General features: G+C 38.3%; 3 protein-coding genes, 10 non-coding genes and 4 pseudogenes across 13 annotated transcripts; 14 read left to right on the top strand and 3 right to left on the bottom strand.

Annotated features, from left to right (window-relative positions):
- The first annotated feature begins 1,008 nt into the window (after positions 1-1,008).
- On the top strand, positions 1,009-1,124 carry LOC126825783 (U5 spliceosomal RNA). The gene has a single exon (XR_007682197.1). It is a non-coding gene; the product is annotated as a U5 spliceosomal RNA (small nuclear RNA).
- Positions 1,125-1,239: 115 nt separating this feature from the next.
- Positions 1,240-1,357, top strand: LOC126825919 (U5 spliceosomal RNA). Its single transcript, XR_007682312.1, has one exon. It is a non-coding gene; the product is annotated as a U5 spliceosomal RNA (small nuclear RNA).
- Positions 1,358-2,059: 702 nt separating this feature from the next.
- On the top strand, positions 2,060-2,175 carry LOC126825836 (U5 spliceosomal RNA). Its single transcript, XR_007682250.1, has one exon. It is a non-coding gene; the product is annotated as a U5 spliceosomal RNA (small nuclear RNA).
- Positions 2,176-4,089: 1,914 nt separating this feature from the next.
- LOC126825933 (U5 spliceosomal RNA) lies at positions 4,090-4,205 on the top strand. The gene has a single exon (XR_007682325.1). It is a non-coding gene; the product is annotated as a U5 spliceosomal RNA (small nuclear RNA).
- Positions 4,206-4,309: 104 nt separating this feature from the next.
- LOC126825880 (U5 spliceosomal RNA) lies at positions 4,310-4,415 on the top strand (annotated as a pseudogene).
- A 703-nt stretch (positions 4,416-5,118) lies between these two features.
- Positions 5,119-5,234, top strand: LOC126825835 (U5 spliceosomal RNA). The gene has a single exon (XR_007682249.1). It is a non-coding gene; the product is annotated as a U5 spliceosomal RNA (small nuclear RNA).
- Positions 5,235-11,404: 6,170 nt separating this feature from the next.
- On the top strand, positions 11,405-11,510 carry LOC126825879 (U5 spliceosomal RNA; annotated as a pseudogene).
- A 703-nt stretch (positions 11,511-12,213) lies between these two features.
- On the top strand, positions 12,214-12,329 carry LOC126825834 (U5 spliceosomal RNA). Its single transcript, XR_007682248.1, has one exon. It is a non-coding gene; the product is annotated as a U5 spliceosomal RNA (small nuclear RNA).
- Positions 12,330-12,644: 315 nt separating this feature from the next.
- Positions 12,645-13,187, bottom strand: LOC126824388 (uncharacterized). Its single transcript, XM_050553608.1, has one exon. The coding sequence runs from the start codon at positions 13,185-13,187 to the stop codon at positions 12,645-12,647; it is 543 nt and encodes a 180-aa protein (XP_050409565.1).
- A 1,061-nt stretch (positions 13,188-14,248) lies between these two features.
- On the top strand, positions 14,249-14,364 carry LOC126825781 (U5 spliceosomal RNA). Its single transcript, XR_007682196.1, has one exon. It is a non-coding gene; the product is annotated as a U5 spliceosomal RNA (small nuclear RNA).
- Positions 14,365-14,479: 115 nt separating this feature from the next.
- On the top strand, positions 14,480-14,585 carry LOC126825892 (U5 spliceosomal RNA; annotated as a pseudogene).
- Positions 14,586-15,288: 703 nt separating this feature from the next.
- Positions 15,289-15,404, top strand: LOC126825833 (U5 spliceosomal RNA). The gene has a single exon (XR_007682247.1). It is a non-coding gene; the product is annotated as a U5 spliceosomal RNA (small nuclear RNA).
- Positions 15,405-15,719: 315 nt separating this feature from the next.
- Positions 15,720-16,262, bottom strand: LOC126824387 (uncharacterized). The gene has a single exon (XM_050553607.1). It carries the CDS (start codon positions 16,260-16,262, stop codon positions 15,720-15,722), a length of 543 nt encoding a protein of 180 aa, XP_050409564.1.
- A 1,056-nt stretch (positions 16,263-17,318) lies between these two features.
- On the top strand, positions 17,319-17,434 carry LOC126825932 (U5 spliceosomal RNA). The gene has a single exon (XR_007682324.1). It is a non-coding gene; the product is annotated as a U5 spliceosomal RNA (small nuclear RNA).
- Positions 17,435-17,538: 104 nt separating this feature from the next.
- Positions 17,539-17,644, top strand: LOC126825891 (U5 spliceosomal RNA; annotated as a pseudogene).
- Positions 17,645-18,347: 703 nt separating this feature from the next.
- LOC126825831 (U5 spliceosomal RNA) lies at positions 18,348-18,463 on the top strand. Its single transcript, XR_007682245.1, has one exon. It is a non-coding gene; the product is annotated as a U5 spliceosomal RNA (small nuclear RNA).
- A 315-nt stretch (positions 18,464-18,778) lies between these two features.
- On the bottom strand, positions 18,779-19,321 carry LOC126824386 (uncharacterized). The gene has a single exon (XM_050553606.1). The coding sequence runs from the start codon at positions 19,319-19,321 to the stop codon at positions 18,779-18,781; it is 543 nt and encodes a 180-aa protein (XP_050409563.1).
- Positions 19,322-19,462: the final 141 nt, after the last annotated feature.

Below are 19,462 nucleotides of genomic sequence, written 5' to 3'. Positions count from 1 at the left end.
TCAGGTCGTTGTAAAATTGGGGAATAACGGGCCCCTTGTTGTTGATTATGTCATCTTCATACTGTACACGATTTGGCGACGATTTATCATCAGCTACGAGGCGTGTCAGCTCAGAAATTGATAAATTACTGTTCCCTGGATTTTCATTTCCAAATTCAAATGCTAAACATTCCGTAAATCGGGATTCTCCACACTCATCAACAATATTGCCTGGAAAATAGATAGAAATATATTCAATTAAACGTATGCGACCAATTAAATGCATTCTATATTCCAAACTCATACATCTCAAGCCATCTTCTATAATAGAATAGCCTATTCTGCATTTAAAAAAGCTTCAGAAATAAAGAAATTTACCTGTCACACTGATTATTTCGTAGTTACCCGCCGGAAGTTGTGAAAAATCGGGAATGAAAGAAGCCATGTTGTATTATTTTTTCTTCTCGAAAATTTAGCGCAATGAAATAAAATCCGGGAATGGCAGATTGAGAATGAGATGTCAGAATTGAGTCGATCCTTTTAAATCAACTGCTTTATGATGACTGCTCATGTGGACGGCTTGTTGAAGCCACCCAAAAGAGTTTTCAAACCAGTTAATCCACGGAAAACATTAATCAGTACTGTTAACTAATAATGTCTCCAACACAATTATCGCTGATTACTAATCACCAATCATAACAAGATTTATCTTTATTGAGGATTAAAATGCCGCAGTAAACTCTTGGTTTCAAAGGAGGGTCGCGGGGCGGGCGGTGGGGGGGGGGGGGCATTGTTCGCAAATGTCTACTTGTTAATAAAATGACATCGCAGTAAAACTCGCCATAACATTGGGCTTGGAATCAAAATCTGTAAAGGCATTCGAAGATTTTCGCTGCGTTAATTTATCTAGAACTTATAATGCTTGTGAATTTATACTCCGGCGTTTTTGTCTCGTATCACTGTTTTGTCATACCGGCATGACGTGTGTATGAAACTTGGACCAGGTGATTAGCCCACGTTTTGATAAAATTACTCTGGTTTCTCCTCATTTTTCGTGTAAATCTTTCGCCTTTTACTAAAGATTTCCGTGGGGAGGAACAACTTAATGAGTCTATAGACAATTTCTTTAACCCTCTACGGAGGGTAAATTAAGATAAAAAGAGTGTTAGGGGTTATTTTCCTTATAAAATTTGTTTTGTCATACCGGCATGACGTGTGTATGAAACTTGGACCAGGTGATTAGCCCACGTTTTGAAAAAATTACTCTGGTTTCTCCTCATTTTTCGTGTAAATCTTTCGCCTTTTACTAAAGATTTCCGTGGGGAGGAACAACTTAATGAGTCTATAGACAATTTCTTTTAGCCCTCTACGGAGGGTAAATTAAGATAAAAAGAGTGTTAGGGGTTATTTTCCTTATAAAATTTAAGTATGATAGCCCAAATCAGAGTTGGTTCTGCTGGCAGGAATATGTTGACGCTCGAATGAGCAGAAAACCCGAGGTCCAGCTGTCTAAACACACGAGTACACGTAAAACAAATCTCGTTTCACAGTTGGAATTGATAGCGTGAGTTAGTCTCAAAATGATTAATCAGTACTGATTAATATATACATCCACACTTATCGCTGATTACTTATCACCTATCATAGCTTGAGTTATGTTTAATAGCAGTCTGTATTCTGTGGATATCAAAAACAAAAAGAGAGTTGTGATCGTTTGCATTACTAGCGTAGGTCTGTCATTGAGTCAACTGGCGTGGTTTCGAATTCCCGGTTATACTTGTCAAGGAGTCGGGTCGCCTGTCCAAACTCGTGGGTTTTCTTCGGACACCCACCCCCTACCACTGCTAAAAAGCCGCACGTGCAAGCGAATTACTGAAATAATAATTAAAAAGAAACATGCATTGGTCCCTAGTTTGTGTCGAGTGTAAGCTGCATTTAATTATCTAGATCTTATAAGGCTTGTGAATTTATTTTCCAGCGTTATTGTCTCCTGTCAGGATCACTGGTTCGTCATAATGGAGTGACACGTAGATTTGTATATGTAACGTGGACCGGGTGATTAGCCCGCGTTTTGAAATATTCCTCTGGTTTTCCTCATCTCTCGTGTAAATCTTTCGCCTTTTACTAAAGATTTCCGTGGGGAGGAAGAACTTAATGAGTCTGTAGACAATTTCTTTAACCCTCTAAGTAGGGTAAAATTAAAATGACTGTAAGTATTCCCCTGTATCCATTTAAGTGATGCAAATGTACCCAAACGAGAATTTCTCCGACTTTCCCCTAATTGTTATAATATAAAGTTCCCTAGGCGCAATCGAATTATTGAAATACTATCGAACCACGTGTTAGTCCCGAAATGACCAAGTTCTCTCTCTTTCTCTCTCTCTCATATACAGTAAAAAGAAAACCGAATTCTAATGGCATATTAAAGTTTAATCAAACGTAACAAGAATATATGGTTACAAAACTTGAACATAAAGAAAATAAAACAAAGCATAAACAACAGCAGATCATTCACACTCTTCGGAGAAGTCGCTGCCTTCGTTTGACTTTAGCTATCTCTGTCAGGGATCTTGTGTTTCTCGCACGACTTCTTTTATTACCAAACCACTTTTTGACCTGTTCCGTTGTTGGACCCGAAATCTCGGCCAGTTGTTCAACTTGCTGGGCCGTGGGATACGGGTGAACTAAGTGTGACTGGTACCATTGTTCTAGTACTTTCAGGGACCGACGACACAAGACTGGACGAGTCCTCGCCGTTGTTGACGACTTGCTCGGTTCAGTGCGTGATGCCAATAACTGTAAACTAGATTCTACCCGGTCGATGATCATGCGTAGCTGGTTGTCAAGTTCCACATGGAGCGACTGTTGCTGAACTTTGGATGGACAGGACTGAACACGGTTCATTCTCTCCATGTCAATGCTGGCGGAATGGAAGCGGTAAAAGCAAGATAGTTGTTGAACCATGTCAGGATATTCAGGTTGAAGTTTGGAAAACATCTGAAGGAGTGATTCTTTTCTTTCTCTGATATTCACCACCTCGTGGGTTGAAAACATCAACGAATCTGCAAAGCTGTCAGTGGATTTGACTTCGTCGACGATCAAACATCTCAGGTCGTTGTAAAATTGGGGAATAACGGGCCCCTTGTTGTTGATTATGTCATCTTCATACTGTACACGATTTGGCGACGATTTATCATCAGCTACGAGGCGTGTCAGCTCAGAAATTGATAAATTACTGTTCCCTGGATTTTCATTTCCAAATTCAAATGCTAAACATTCCGTAAATCGGGATTCTCCACACTCATCAACAATATTGCCTGGAAAATAGATAGAAATATATTCAATTAAACGTATGCGACCAATTAAATGCATTCTATATTCCAAACTCATACATCTCAAGCCATCTTCTATAATAGAATAGCCTATTCTGCATTTAAAAAAGCTTCAGAAATAAAGAAATTTACCTGTCACACTGATTATTTCGTAGTTACCCGCCGGAAGTTGTGAAAAATCGGGAATGAAAGAAGCCATGTTGTATTATTTTTTCTTCTCGAAAATTTAGCGCAATGAAATAAAATCCGGGAATGGCAGATTGAGAATGAGATGTCAGAATTGAGTCGATCCTTTTAAATCAACTGCTTTATGATGACTGCTCATGTGGACGGCTTGTTGAAGCCACCCAAAAGAGTTTTCAAACCAGTTAATCCACGGAAAACATTAATCAGTACTGTTAACTAATAATGTCTCCAACACAATTATCGCTGATTACTAATCACCAATCATAACAAGATTTATCTTTATTGAGGATTAAAATGCCGCAGTAAACTCTTGGTTTCAAAGGAGTGTCGCGGGGCGGGCGGTAGGGGGGTTTTTGTTCGCAAATGTCTACTTGTTAATAAAATGACATCGCAGTAAAACTCGCCATAACATTGGGCGTGGAATCAAAATCTGTAAAGGCATTCGAAGATTTTCGCTGCGTTAATTTATCTAGAACTTATAATGCTTGTGAATTTATACTCCGGCGTTTTTGTCTCGTATCACTGTTTTGTCATACCGGCATGACGTGTGTATGAAACTTGGACCAGGTGATTAGCCCACGTTTTGATAAAATTACTCTGGTTTCTCCTCATTTATCGTGTAAATCTTTCGCCTTTTACTAAAGATTTCCGTGGGGAGGAACAACTTAATGAGTCTATAGACAATTTCTTTAACCCTCTACGGAGGGTAAATTAAGATAAAAAGAGTGTTAGGGGTTATTTTCCTTATAAAATTTGTTTTGTCATACCGGTATGAAACTTGGACCAGGTGATTAGCCCACGTTTTGAAAAAATTACTCTGGTTTCTCGTGTAAATCTTTCGCTTTTTACTAAAGATTTCCGTGGGGAGGAACAACTTAATGAGTCTATAGACAATTTCTTTAACCCTCTACGGAGGGTAAATTAAGATAAAAAGAGTGTTTGGGGTTATTTTCCTTATAAAATTTAAGTATGATAGCCCAAATCAGAGTTGGTTCTGCTGGCAGGAATATGTTGACGCTCGAATGAGCAGAAAACCCGAGGTCCATCTGTCAAAACACACGGGTACACGTAAAACAAATCTCGTTTCACAGTTGGAATTGATAGCGTGAGTTAGTCTCAAAATGATTAATCAGTACTGATTAATATATACATCCACACTAATCGCTGATTACTTATCACCTATCATAGCTTGAGTTATGTTTAATAGCAGTCTGTATTCTGTGGATATCAAAAACAAAAAGAGAGTTGTGATCGTTTGCATTACTAGCGTAGGTCTGTCATTGAGTCAACTGGCGTGGTTTCGAATTCCCGGTTATACTTGTCAAGGAGTCGGGTCGCCTGTCCAAACTCGTGGGTTTTCTTCGGACCCCCACCCCCTACCACTGCTAAAAAGCCGCACGTGCAAGCGAATTACTGAAATAATAATAAAAAAGAAACATGCATTGGTCCCTAGTTTGTGTCGAGTGTAAGCTGCATTTAATTATCTAGATCTTATAAGGCTTGTGAATTTATTTTCCAGCGTTATTGTCTCCTGTCAGGATCACTGGTTCGTCATAATGGAGTGACACGTAGATTTGTATATGTAACGTGGACCGGGTGATTAGCCCGCGTTTTGAAATATTCCTCTGGTTTTCCTCATCTCTCGTGTAAATCTTTCGCCTTTTACTAAAGATTTCCGTGGGGAGGAAGAACTTAATGAGTCTGTAGACAATTTCTTTAACCCTCTAAGTAGGGTAAAATTAAAATGACTGTAAGTATTCCCCTGTATCCATTTAAGTGATGCAAATGTACCCAAACGAGAATTTCTCCGACTTTCCCCTAATTGTTATAATATAAAGTTCCCTAGGCGCAATCGAATTATTGAAATACTATCGAACCACGTGTTAGTCCCGAAATGACCAAGTTCTCTCTCTTTCTCTCTCTCTCATATACAGTAAAAAGAAAACCGAATTCTAATGGCATATTAAAGTTTAATCAAACGTAACAAGAATATATGGTTACAAAACTTGAACATAAAGAAAATAAAACAAAGCATAAACAACAGCAGATCATTCACACTCTTCGGAGAAGTCGCTGCCTTCGTTTGACTTTAGCTATCTCTGTCAGGGATCTTGTGTTTCTCGCACGACTTCTTTTATTACCAAACCACTTTTTGACCTGTTCCGTTGTTGGACCCGAAATCTCGGCCAGTTGTTCAACTTGCTGGGCCGTGGGATACGGGTGAACTAAGTGTGACTGGTACCATTGTTCTAGTACTTTCAGGGACCGACGACACAAGACTGGACGAGTCCTCGCCGTTGTTGACGACTTGCTCGGTTCAGTGCGTGATGCCAATAACTGTAAACTAGATTCTACCCGGTCGATGATCATGCGTAGCTGGTTGTCAAGTTCCACATGGAGCGACTGTTGCTGAACTTTGGATGGACAGGACTGAACACGGTTCATTCTCTCCATGTCAATGCTGGCGGAATGGAAGCGGTAAAAGCAAGATAGTTGTTGAACCATGTCATCTAAATGTGTTGTGAATTTACGTGTCCATTGGGTACCACGAGATTATAAGAATGGATTCATCAAGAAAGTTTTTAGCAGATATGGTGAAGTCCGATCAGTAAGAGAGGAAACGTCAAACGTTGAAGGGTTTGGGATACTGAATGGTCTTAGACATGTAACTTTGATGTGCACTGATTTACAAGCTGGGAACATTCCCCACATGATTCGCCTGTATAAGGGAAGGGTGCGGATGCTAGTAACGGCACCAGGGCGTCTACCCCTATGTCTAAGGTGTAACTGCATTGGTCATGTGGCAGCTAGTTGTGTGCAGGGAAGGCCAGGACAGGGCAGGCCGCCACTTTTTACAGAGGTTTTAGATGGCAGGAGATCACCTTCCCAGGCAGTTGATTGGCATGCGGCGGAAACAGAAGCGGAGAAAATTGAAGAATCTGAACAAAGCGATGACAGTGACGATAGTACCGACAGTGAGAAAGGCACGTTAGTGATAGACGAAACAGAAATAGATGGAAGGAGTGGTGTTGAGGAGATAGAAAGTGTTAAGGTAGAGATAGAAAGTGTTAAGGGAGAGACAGGCAGTGGCATGGGGGAGTCAAGTAGTGTTCTGGGGGAGGCAAGTAGTGGCATGAGGGAGACAAGTTGTGACATGGAAGAGACAAATGTGATGGAAATAGGTGCGACGGTTGGTAATAAGCGGAGAAGTGATAACGATCAAGTGAAGGATAATAAGAAGACAAAAAGTGGTGTTAAAGGGGGGAAGGGGAGTGGTAAAAAGAAATAGTTTTCTATTGTAGTTTGTGTTTTTCTTTTTGTGGTGTAATCGGATTGGATTAGCAGTGTTTGTGTTTTATTTTCTATGTTTCTAAACGGATTAATTATGGATTACCTATTATATTGTAAGTTTTATATTTTTAATCTTTATTCTCAGTATGACCTGACTAAGAGTCAAAGTGTTTGTTTATCATTCTTGGCAAGGTACTCAGTTTATTTAGGAGTGTATAGACCTAGGCTTGTTGTTATAGCTTGTCTCTGTTTGTACTATCCATACAACTGGTTATTTTAGTACACTTTGCAGTCTGTTTGTTTTACTTTCTAATTATGAAATTATAAATGGCTAATATTAGATTTGTATCAATTAACTGTCGTAGTTTTATTTCTCCTCAGAAATCGAGAATCATTGCTCGTGATCTTAGAGATATGAAGGTGGACATTGCATTTTTACAAGATACTAATATTTGCAACGTAGAGAAAGCTAAATTTTATGAAAATATTTTGGGTGGGAAATGCATTTGGTCTTTTGGTTCGCGCCGGTCAACGGGTGTTGGAATAGTTCTATTCAATCATTTAAATTTCATAATTAGAAAGATAAACTTTGATTTTGAAGGTCGATTGGTCGTTGTTGATGTTGACATCAATGACGCGCAGTATAGATTGATATGTATATATGCACCAGTAAATTGTGCGGATAGAAATGACTTTTTGTTAATGATACCGCAGTATTTGGCTTGCAAGCGGTATATAATTTGGGGCGGGGATTTCAACTTTGTCATGAATCCGCTTTTAGATAAAGTGGGAGGGAATATTGAAAAGGGGACTATTGGTAAAAGAAATATGGATGATATTTTAAAAGATTTCAATTTAAGCGATGCATATAGACTGTTATATCCTAATATTGTTAAAGTGACATGGCGAGGCAATGGCGTCGCTTGTCGCTTCGATCGATTTTATGTAAATAAGGCTCTCTTTAATAAAATTGTAAGTTCTGACGTCCTTCCTTGTGCATCGAGTGATCATGATTATGTTCTGTTGGAGTTAAATGTCTCGGATGACATCAAAATTGGCGAGGGGTATTGGAAATTTAATAGTTCTATTTTAAATGATCGGGCTTATGTCTCTCTTTTTACTGATTTTTGGATTAAAAGCGTGATTGGGAAAGTAATTACTACTGAGTGGTGGGAGGGTATTAAAATTTCTATTCAGAATTTAACGAAGGAATATTGTAAAAAGAAGGCTCGATTGAAGCGAAAGATAGCGTTTGACCTAGAGAAGCGCTTCAGGATTTTGGCTGACGCTGAAGCACGCTCGCCGGGTTTATATATAGGTCAGATTAACGCGTTAAAGAAACAGTTATATAATCATAAGGCTGAGATTTCCCAAGGAGCTTATATTAGGTCTCGGGCGTTGCAGCTTGACAATGAACAGGTAGCATCGCGTATTTTTCAAAATAGAGAAAATCGGAAAGGAGAAAATAAAATTATCCAGAATTTAGAGGATAAAGATGGCAATTTGGCAAATGATATGCCTTCGATTTTAGATATATGTAAGGATTTTTATTCGGAATTATTTTCGGAAGAGACCATCGAAGAAAGTTTATTTGATGAATATTTAAATGATTTACCTAAATTAGATGACTATAGTCAAGATGTATGCGAAGGCAGGATTAGGCACCATGAACTAACTTTGGCATTAAACGGCATGCAAAATGATAAATCGCCGGGTCCCGATGGTATCTGTAAAGAGTTCTATGATAAGTTTAATTATTTATTGGGTGATGTTTTAGTTTCAATTTATAATCTCTCATTTGATGAAGGAATGTTACCTTTTAGTCAACGTCAATGTTTTATAACTTTACTATGTAAAGATCTTAATCAGAAACACCTGTTAAAGTATTGGCGCCCTATTTCTTTACTAAATGTGGATTATAAATTGTTGTCAAAAATATTACAGTTAAGACTGCGAAGTGTACTTGATGAAATTGTCGAACCGGATCAGACATGCGCTGTGAGGGGTCGGTCAATTTTGGATAATTTACATCTCTTACGAAGTGTTATAGATTATGTCGATCAGAAGGATTTGTCTGTTTCATTTATTTGTTTGGACCAAGCAAAGGCTTTTGATCGAGTAAATCATAATTTTCTCTTTACTGCTTTGGAACGTTATTCTTTTGGCCCTATGTTTTTAAAATGGATTAAATTATTATATACAGATATTTATAGCTCGGTTATTGTAAATGGACATATTTCTGACAATTTTAGTGTCACGCGGTCAGTTCGGCAAGGATGTAGTTTGTCTCCTCTTTTGTATATATTGTCATTGGAACCGTTTTATATAAAAGTCAGGAATGATAAACAAATAAAGGGTATTGTTATCCCGGGTAGCGGGGAAGAAGCTAAGATTGTGGGTTATGCAGATGATACAACTGGGATTTGTTCGACTGTTGCGAGTGTGGAGAGATTGTTGTTTCAGTGTAAGAGGTTTTCCGTTGTATCTGGGTCAAAACTCAACTTAGAAAAAACAAAGGGCTTATGTTTTGGTAAATTCAGGACTTCTTCAGATCACGTGTTTGGTATTTCTTGGCCCGACAAAGCAAAAATTTTAGGCGTTTATTTTGGTCGTAATATATCTGAAGATGATAATTGGAATAATATATTTAAAAAGTTCACGGCTAAATTTACTGTTTGGAAATCTACTCATCTATCCATATTTGGAAGATGTAATGTAGCTAAGATCTTGGCTTGTTCTAAACTGTGGTATGTTAGTCAAGTTTTACCGTTACCCTCTCACTATAATAAAATGTTTAAATTTCACATGTTTAGGTATATATGGGCTTCACGTTACTTTGAACCCGTTCGAAGGACGACCCTTTATGGTAAATTAAAAGATGGGGGTTTAAATATTTTGGATATTGAAACGAAGATAAAGTCATTTTTGTTAAATCATATTCTCAAGATTTTGAAGTGTCACGGGGCCAAATGGGTCGAATTTGCCAAATACTGGATTGGCTTTTCGCTACGGCATGTTAATTCGGAACTGGGTTCTAATTTAAGGCCACACTCTGCACATATTCCTGTGTTTTATCAGAAATGTTTGTCAGTTTTCCGTGATTTTTGCAAATTATACCCTGACTTTGATTGGCATGGTAATTGTAATTCCAGGAGTTTTTATGATTTACTGATTAGTAAGATTAAAACGGAACCTCGATGTTTTAGTTTATTTTCACAGGTTGACTTCAAGTTGTCCTTTTCTAACTGTGCAAATACTTTTGTTGATCCGTTATCAAGGGAGACAACTTGGAAGTCAATCCATTATATTTTACCAACAAGTAGTTGTAAGTTTATCACAAGTCATACTGAGAATAAGTTCTGCAACTTTTGCAATGTCTTTTTAGAAACTCAAGTTCATTTAATGTACAATTGTAAATATGTTAAACGGTTATGGAAACAGTACATACTTGGGTTTTTGACCTTAGTTTGGGTGAGATAAATCTCAATGTTTGGCATGTTATATTTAATACAATTCCAACAAAGAAAGGGAAATATATTCACAGTGTAATTTTATGCATTGTTGCTTTGGCGAGGCGGCATATTTGGGCTACGCGATGTGATGTGAAATATAGGCATAAGACCGTCTCAGATATTGGTATTTTATTGGAATTTGTAGAAAAGTTGAGAATTAGAATCTGGGCGGACCGGCTCCGGCTCAGTGAGACTTCTTTTAAAAGTCATTGGTTAAACCCTGGTATGTTCTGTAATCTTGATAATGGGAACTTGATTTTTCTTTTCGATAGGTAATCCATTTCTGTCATTATTTAACATAATTATATTTTTAGTGTCAAGCGTTAACAGCAGTTGTCCCCCTTCAGTGTTGTGACACGACACTGTCATGCAGGATAGTTTAATAACAGTAATTACCATTTATATATGTATTAGTATTATCTATATGTATCTACGTTTATAGATTTTATATATATCTACGTTTATAGTATGTTATATATATCTACGTTTATAGTTTTTTATATATATATTGTTTATTACAAAGCACTGCTAATCCTAACATATATAATTTCAATGAATTAGAAAATTTACATGTACAATATTACTTATAATATACTTTATTTCAATTTAAACATATTTACATATTCCATGTAATTGTATATAGTTATTATTATATAGTTATTATGTATTGTTGTTAAACGTTGAGTGGAAAGGTGTATATATAGAAGGAAGTGTTTGGAATTTTGTACATAGTTATCATAATTAGTTAAAAGGATTTCATTGAATGTCTGTATGTATGAAAGAAGTATGCATGTGTGGGTGCAAGTGTGTGTATGTATGACTGAGTGTTAACTTTTATATTCACTGTATATACTCATTTTAATTGTACATTATTCATATTCACATGTATATACCATTCATTGGAATAAATTTATTCAAAAGTTAAAGTTACTAAAGATTTCCGTGGGGAGGAACAACTTAATGAGTCTATAGACGATTTCTTTAACCCTCTACGGAGGGTAAATTAAGATAAAAAGAGTGTTAGGGGTTATTTTCCTTATAAAATTTGTTTTGTCATACCGGTATGAAACTTGGACCAGGTGATTAGCCCACGTTTTGAAAAAATTACTCTGGTTTCTCGTGTAAATCTTTCGCTTTTTACTAAAGATTTCCGTGGGGAGGAACAACTTAATGAGTCTATAGACAATTTCTTTAACCCTCTACGGAGGGTAAATTAAGATAAAAAGAGTGTTTGGGGTTATTTTCCTTATAAAATTTAAGTATGATAGCCCAAATCAGAGTTGGTTCTGCTGGCAGGAATATGTTGACGCTCGAATGAGCAGAAAACCCGAGGTCCATCTGTCAAAACACACGGGTACACGTAAAACAAATCTCGTTTCACAGTTGGAATTGATAGCGTGAGTTAGTCTCAAAATGATTAATCAGTACTGATTAATATATACATCCACACTAATCGCTGATTACTTATCACCTATCATAGCTTGAGTTATGTTTAATAGCAGTCTGTATTCTGTGGATATCAAAAACAAAAAGAGAGTTGTGATCGTTTGCATTACTAGCGTAGGTCTGTCATTGAGTCAACTGGCGTGGTTTCGAATTCCCGGTTATACTTGTCAAGGAGTCGGGTCGCCTGTCCAAACTCGTGGGTTTTCTTCGGACCCCCACCCCCTACCACTGCTAAAAAGCCGCACGTGCAAGCGAATTACTGAAATAATAATAAAAAAGAAACATGCATTGGTCCCTAGTTTGTGTCGAGTGTAAGCTGCATTTAATTATCTAGATCTTATAAGGCTTGTGAATTTATTTTCCAGCGTTATTGTCTCCTGTCAGGATCACTGGTTCGTCATAATGGAGTGACACGTAGATTTGTATATGTAACGTGGACCGGGTGATTAGCCCGCGTTTTGAAATATTCCTCTGGTTTTCCTCATCTCTCGTGTAAATCTTTCGCCTTTTACTAAAGATTTCCGTGGGGAGGAAGAACTTAATGAGTCTGTAGACAATTTCTTTAACCCTCTAAGTAGGGTAAAATTAAAATGACTGTAAGTATTCCCCTGTATCCATTTAAGTGATGCAAATGTACCCAAACGAGAATTTCTCCGACTTTCCCCTAATTGTTATAATATAAAGTTCCCTAGGCGCAATCGAATTATTGAAATACTATCGAACCACGTGTTAGTCCCGAAATGACCAAGTTCTCTCTCTTTCTCTCTCTCTCATATACAGTAAAAAGAAAACCGAATTCTAATGGCATATTAAAGTTTAATCAAACGTAACAAGAATATATGGTTACAAAACTTGAACATAAAGAAAATAAAACAAAGCATAAACAACAGCAGATCATTCACACTCTTCGGAGAAGTCGCTGCCTTCGTTTGACTTTAGCTATCTCTGTCAGGGATCTTGTGTTTCTCGCACGACTTCTTTTATTACCAAACCACTTTTTGACCTGTTCCGTTGTTGGACCCGAAATCTCGGCCAGTTGTTCAACTTGCTGGGCCGTGGGATACGGGTGAACTAAGTGTGACTGGTACCATTGTTCTAGTACTTTCAGGGACCGACGACACAAGACTGGACGAGTCCTCGCCGTTGTTGACGACTTGCTCGGTTCAGTGCGTGATGCCAATAACTGTAAACTAGATTCTACCCGGTCGATGATCATGCGTAGCTGGTTGTCAAGTTCCACATGGAGCGACTGTTGCTGAACTTTGGATGGACAGGACTGAACACGGTTCATTCTCTCCATGTCAATGCTGGCGGAATGGAAGCGGTAAAAGCAAGATAGTTGTTGAACCATGTCAGGATATTCAGGTTGAAGTTTGGAAAACATCTGAAGGAGTGATTCTTCTCTTTCTCTGATATTCACCACCTCGTGGGTTGAAAACATCAACGAATCTGCAAAGCTGTCAGTGGATTTGACTTCGTCGACGATCAAACATCTCAGGTCGTTGTAAAATTGGGGAATAACGGGCCCCTTGTTGTTGATTATGTCATCTTCATACTGTACACGATTTGGCGACGATTTATCATCAGCTACGAGGCGTGTCAGCTCAGAAATTGATAAATTACTGTTCCCTGGATTTTCATTTCCAAATTCAAATGCTAAACATTCCGTAAATCGGGATTCTCCACACTCATCAACAATATTGCCTGGAAAATAGATAGAAATATATTCAATTAAACGTATGCGACCAATTAAATGCATTCTATATTCCAAACTCATACATCTCAAGCCATCTTCTATAATAGAATAGCCTATTCTGCATTTAAAAAAGCTTCAGAAATAAAGAAATTTACCTGTCACACTGATTATTTCGTAGTTACCCGCCGGAAGTTGTGAAAAATCGGGAATGAAAGAAGCCATGTTGTATTATTTTTTCTTCTCGAAAATTTAGCGCAATGAAATAAAATCCGGGAATGGCAGATTGAGAATGAGATGTCAGAATTGAGTCGATCCTTTTAAATCAACTGCTTTATGATGACTGCTCATGTGGACGGCTTGTTGAAGCCACCCAAAAGAGTTTTCAAACCAGTTAATCCACGGAAAACATTAATCAGTACTGTTAACTAATAATGTCTCCAACACAATTATCGCTGATTACTAATCACCAATCATAACAAGATTTATCTTTATTGAGGATTAAAATGCCGCAGTAAACTCTTGGTTTCAAAGGAGGGTCGCGGGGCGGGCGGTGGGGGGGGGGGGGCGTTGTTCGCAAATGTCTACTTGTTAATAAAATGACATCGCAGTAAAACTCGCCATAACATTGGGCGTGGAATCAAAATCTGTAAAGGCATTCGAAGATTTTCGCTGCGTTAATTTATCTAGAACTTATAATGCTTGTGAATTTATACTCCGGCGTTTTTGTCTCGTATCACTGTTTTGTCATACCGGCATGACGTGTGTATGAAACTTGGACCAGGTGATTAGCCCACGTTTTGAAAAAATTACTCTGGTTTCTCCTCATTTTTCGTGTAAATCTTTCGCCTTTTACTAAAGATTTCCGTGGGGAGGAACAACTTAATGAGTCTATAGACAATTTCTTTAACCCTCTACGGAGGGTAAATTAAGATAAAAAGAGTGTTAGGGGTTATTTTCCTTATAAAATTTGTTTTGTCATACCGGCATGACGTGTGTATGAAACTTGGACCAGGTGATTAGCCCACGTTTTGAAAAAATTACTCTGGTTTCTCGTGTAAATCTTTCGCTTTTTACTAAAGATTTCCGTGGGGAGGAACAACTTAATGAGTCTATAGACAATTTCTTTAACCCTCTACGGAGGGTAAATTAAGATAAAAAGAGTGTTTGGGGTTATTTTCCTTATAAAATTTAAGTATGATAGCCCAAATCAGAGTTGGTTCTGCTGGCAGGAATATGTTGACGCTCGAATGAGCAGAAAACCCGAGGTCCATCTGTCAAAACACACGGGTACACGTATAACAAATCTCGTTTCACAGTTGGAATTGATAGCGTGAGTTAGTCTCAAAATGATTAATCAGTACTGATTAATATATACATCCACACTAATCGCTGATTACTTATCACCTATCATAGCTTGAGTTATGTTTAATAGCAGTCTGTATTCTGTGGATATCAAAAACAAAAAGAGAGTTGTGATCGTTTGCATTACTAGCGTAGGTCTGTCATTGAGTCAACTGGCGTGGTTTCGAATTCCCGGTTATACTTGTCAAGGAGTCGGGTCGCCTGTCCAAACTCGTGGGTTTTCTTCGGACCCCCACCCCCTACCACTGCTAAAAAGCCGCACGTGCAAGCGAATTACTGAAATAATAATAAAAAAGAAACATGCATTGGTCCCTAGTTTGTGTCGAGTGTAAGCTGCATTTAATTATCTAGATCTTATAAGGCTTGTGAATTTATTTTCCAGCGTTATTGTCTCCTGTCAGGATCACTGGTTCGTCATAATGGAGTGACACGTAGATTTGTATATGTAACGTGGACCGGGTGATTAGCCCGCGTTTTGAAATATTCCTCTGGTTTTCCTCATCTCTCGTGTAAATCTTTCGCCTTTTACTAAAGATTTCCGTGGGGAGGAAGAACTTAATGAGTCTGTAGACAATTTCTTTAACCCTCTAAGTAGGGTAAAATTAAAATGACTGTAAGTATTCCCCTGTATCCATTTAAGTGATGCAAATGTACCCAAACGAGAATTTCTCCGACTTTCCCCTAATTGTTATAATATAAAGTTCCCTAGGCGCAATCGAATTATTGAAATACTATCGAACCACGTGTTAGTCCCGAAATGACCAAGTTCTCTCTCTTTCTCTCTCTCTCATATACAGTAAAAAGAAAACCGAATTCTAATGGCATATTAAAGTTTAATCAAACGTAACAAGAATATATGGTTACAAAACTTGAACATAAAGAAAATAAAACAAAGCATAAACAACAGCAGATCATTCACACTCTTCGGAGAAGTCGCTGCCTTCGTTTGACTTTAGCTATCTCTGTCAGGGATCTTGTGTTTCTCGCACGACTTCTTTTATTACCAAACCACTTTTTGACCTGTTCCGTTGTTGGACCCGAAATCTCGGCCAGTTGTTCAACTTGCTGGGCCGTGGGATACGGGTGAACTAAGTGTGACTGGTACCATTGTTCTAGTACTTTCAGGGACCGACGACACAAGACTGGACGAGTCCTCGCCGTTGTTGACGACTTGCTCGGTTCAGTGCGTGATGCCAATAACTGTAAACTAGATTCTACCCGGTCGATGATCATGCGTAGCTGGTTGTCAAGTTCCACATGGAGCGACTGTTGCTGAACTTTGGATGGACAGGACTGAACACGGTTCATTCTCTCCATGTCAATGCTGGCGGAATGGAAGCGGTAAAAGCAAGATAGTTGTTGAACCATGTCAGGATATTCAGGTTGAAGTTTGGAAAACATCTGAAGGAGTGATTCTTCTCTTTCTCTGATATTCACCACCTCGTGGGTTGAAAACATCAACGAATCTGCAAAGCTGTCAGTGGATTTGACTTCGTCGACGATCAAACATCTCAGGTCGTTGTAAAATTGGGGAATAACGGGCCCCTTGTTGTTGATTATGTCATCTTCATACTGTACACGATTTGGCGACGATTTATCATCAGCTACGAGGCGTGTCAGCTCAGAAATTGATAAATTACTGTTCCCTGGATTTTCATTTCCAAATTCAAATGCTAAACATTCCGTAAATCGGGATTCTCCACACTCATCAACAATATTGCCTGGAAAATAGATAGAAATATATTCAATTAAACGTATGCGACCAATTAAATGCATTCTATATTCCAAACTCATACATCTCAAGCCATCTTCTATAATAGAATAGCCTATTCTGCATTTAAAAAAGCTTCAGAAATAAAGAAATTTACCTGTCACACTGATTATTTCGTAGTTACCCGCCGGAAGTTGTGAAAAATCGGGAATGAAAGAAGCCATGTTGTATTATTTTTTCTTCTCGAAAATTTAGCGCAATGAAATAAAATCCGGGAATGGCAGATTGAGAATGAGATGTCAGAATTGAGTCGATCCTTTTAAATCAACTGCTTTATGATGACTGCTCATGTGGACGGCTTGTTGAAGCCACCCAAAAGAGTTTTCAAACCAGTTAATCCACGGAAAACATTAATCAGTACTGTTAACTAATAATGTCTCCAACACAATTATCGCTGATTACTAATCACCAATCATAACAAGATTTATCTTTATTGAGGATTAAAATGCCGCAGTAAACTCTTGGTTTCAAAGGAGTGTCGCGGGGCGGGCGGTAGGGGGGTTTTTGTTCGCAAATGTCTACTTGTTAATAAAATGACATCGCAGTAAAACTCGCCATAACATTGGGCGTGGAATCAAAATCTGTAAAGGCATTCGAAGATTTTCGCTGCGTTAATTTATCTAGAACTTATAATGCTTGTGAATTTATACTCCGGCGTTTTTGTCTCGTATCACTGTTTTGTCATACCGGCATGACGTGTGTATGAAACTTGGACCAGGTGATTAGCCCACGTTTTGATAAAATTACTCTGGTTTCTCCTCATTTATCGTGTAAATCTTTCGCCTTTTACTAAAGATTTCCGTGGGGAGGAACAACTTAATGAGTCTATAGACAATTTCTTTAACCCTCTACGGAGGGTAAATTAAGATAAAAAGAGTGTTAGGGGTTATTTTCATTATAAAATTTGTTTTGTCATACCGGTATGAAACTTGGACCAGGTGATTAGCCCACGTTTTGAAAAAATTACTCTGGTTTCTCGTGTAAATCTTTCGCTTTTTACTAAAGATTTCCGTGGGGAGGAACAACTTAATGAGTCTATAGACAATTTCTTTAACCCTCTACGGAGGGTAAATTAAGATAAAAAGAGTGTTTGGGGTTATTTTCCTTATAAAATTTAAGTATGATAGCCCAAATCAGAGTTGGTTCTGCTGGCAGGAATATGTTGACGCTCGAATGAGCAGAAAACCCGAGGTCCATCTGTCAAAACACACGGGTACACGTATAACAAATCTCGTTTCACAGTTGGAATTTATAGCGTGAGTTAGTCTCAAAATGATTAATCAGTACTGATTAATATATACATCCACACTAATCGCTGATTACTTATCACCTATCATAGCTTGAGTTATGTTTAATAGCAGTCTGTATTCTGTGGATATCAAAAACAAAAAGAGAGTTGTGATCGTTTGCATTACTAGCGTAGGTCTGTCATTGAGTCAACTGGCGTGGTTTCGAATTCCCGGTTATACTTGTCAAGGAGTCGGGTCGCCTGTCCAAACTCGTGGGTTTTCTTCGGACCCCCACCCCCTACCACTGCTAAAAAGCCGCACGTGCAAGCGAATTACTGAAATAATAATAAAAAAGAAACATGCATTGGTCCCTAGTTTGTGTCGAGTGTAAGCTGCATTTAATTATCTAGATCTTATAAGGCTTGTGAATTTATTTTCCAGCGTTATTGTCTCCTGTCAGGATCACTGGTTCGTCATAATGGAGTGACACGTAGATTTGTATATGTAACGTGGACCGGGTGATTAGCCCGCGTTTTGAAATATTCCTCTGGTTTTCCTCATCTCTCGTGTAAATCTTTCGCCTTTTACTAAAGATTTCCGTGGGGAGGAAGAACTTAATGAGTCTGTAGACAATTTCTTTAACCCTCTAAGTAGGGTAAAATTAAAATGACTGTAAGTATTCCCCTGTATCCATTTAAGTGATGCAAATGTACCCAAACGAGAATTTCTCCGACTTTCCCCTAATTGTTATAATATAAAGTTCCCTAGGCGCAATCGAATTATTGAAATACTATCGAACCACGTGTTAGTCCCGAAATGACCAAGTTCTCTCTCTTTCTCTCTCTCTCATATACAGTAAAAAGAAAACCGAATTCTAATGGCATATTAAAGTTTAATCAAACGTAACAAGAATATATGGTTACAAAACTTGAACATAAAGAAAATAAAACAAAGCATAAACAACAGCAGATCATTCACACTCTTCGGAGAAGTCGCTGCCTTCGTTTGACTTTAGCTATCTCTGTCAGGGATCTTGTGTTTCTCGCACGACTTCTTTTATTACCAAACCACTTTTTGACCTGTTCCGTTGTTGGACCCGAAATCTCGGCCAGTTGTTCAACTTGCTGGGCCGTGGGATACGGGTGAACTAAGTGTGGCTGGTACCATTGTTCTAGTACTTTCAGGGACCGACGACACAAGACTGGACGAGTCCTCGCCGTTGTTGACGACTTGCTCGGTTCAGTGCGTGATGCCAATAACTGTAAACTAGATTCTACCCGGTCGATGATCATGCGTAGCTGGTTGTCAAGTTCCACATGGAGCGACTGTTGCTGAACTTTGGATGGACAGGACTGAACACGGTTCATTCTCTCCATGTCAATGCTGGCGGAATGGAAGCGGTAAAAGCAAGATAGTTGTTGAACCATGTCAGGATATTCAGGTTGAAGTTTGGAAAACATCTGAAGGAGTGATTCTTCTCTTTCTCTGATATTCACCACCTCGTGGGTTGAAAACATCAACGAATCTGCAAAGCTGTCAGTGGATTTGACTTCGTCGACGATCAAACATCTCAGGTCGTTGTAAAATTGGGGAATAACGGGCCCCTTGTTGTTGATTATGTCATCTTCATACTGTACACGATTTGGCGACGATTTATC

This window comes from Patella vulgata, chromosome 6, assembly GCF_932274485.2.
Source record: "Patella vulgata chromosome 6, xgPatVulg1.2, whole genome shotgun sequence".
NCBI lineage: Eukaryota > Metazoa > Mollusca > Gastropoda > Patellidae > Patella > Patella vulgata.
Note: the sequence above shows the minus strand (reverse complement) of the source record. Positions and strands in the feature narration are given on the sequence as shown.

What these genes read in the sequence shown, in the direction of transcription:
- LOC126824386 (XM_050553606.1), bottom strand. Translation starts at nt 19,321, where the DNA reads ATGTTTTCAACCCACGAGGTGGTGAATATCAGAGAAAGAGAAGAATCA.
- LOC126824387 (XM_050553607.1), bottom strand. Translation starts at nt 16,262, where the DNA reads ATGTTTTCAACCCACGAGGTGGTGAATATCAGAGAAAGAGAAGAATCA.
- LOC126824388 (XM_050553608.1), bottom strand. Translation starts at nt 13,187, where the DNA reads ATGTTTTCAACCCACGAGGTGGTGAATATCAGAGAAAGAGAAGAATCA.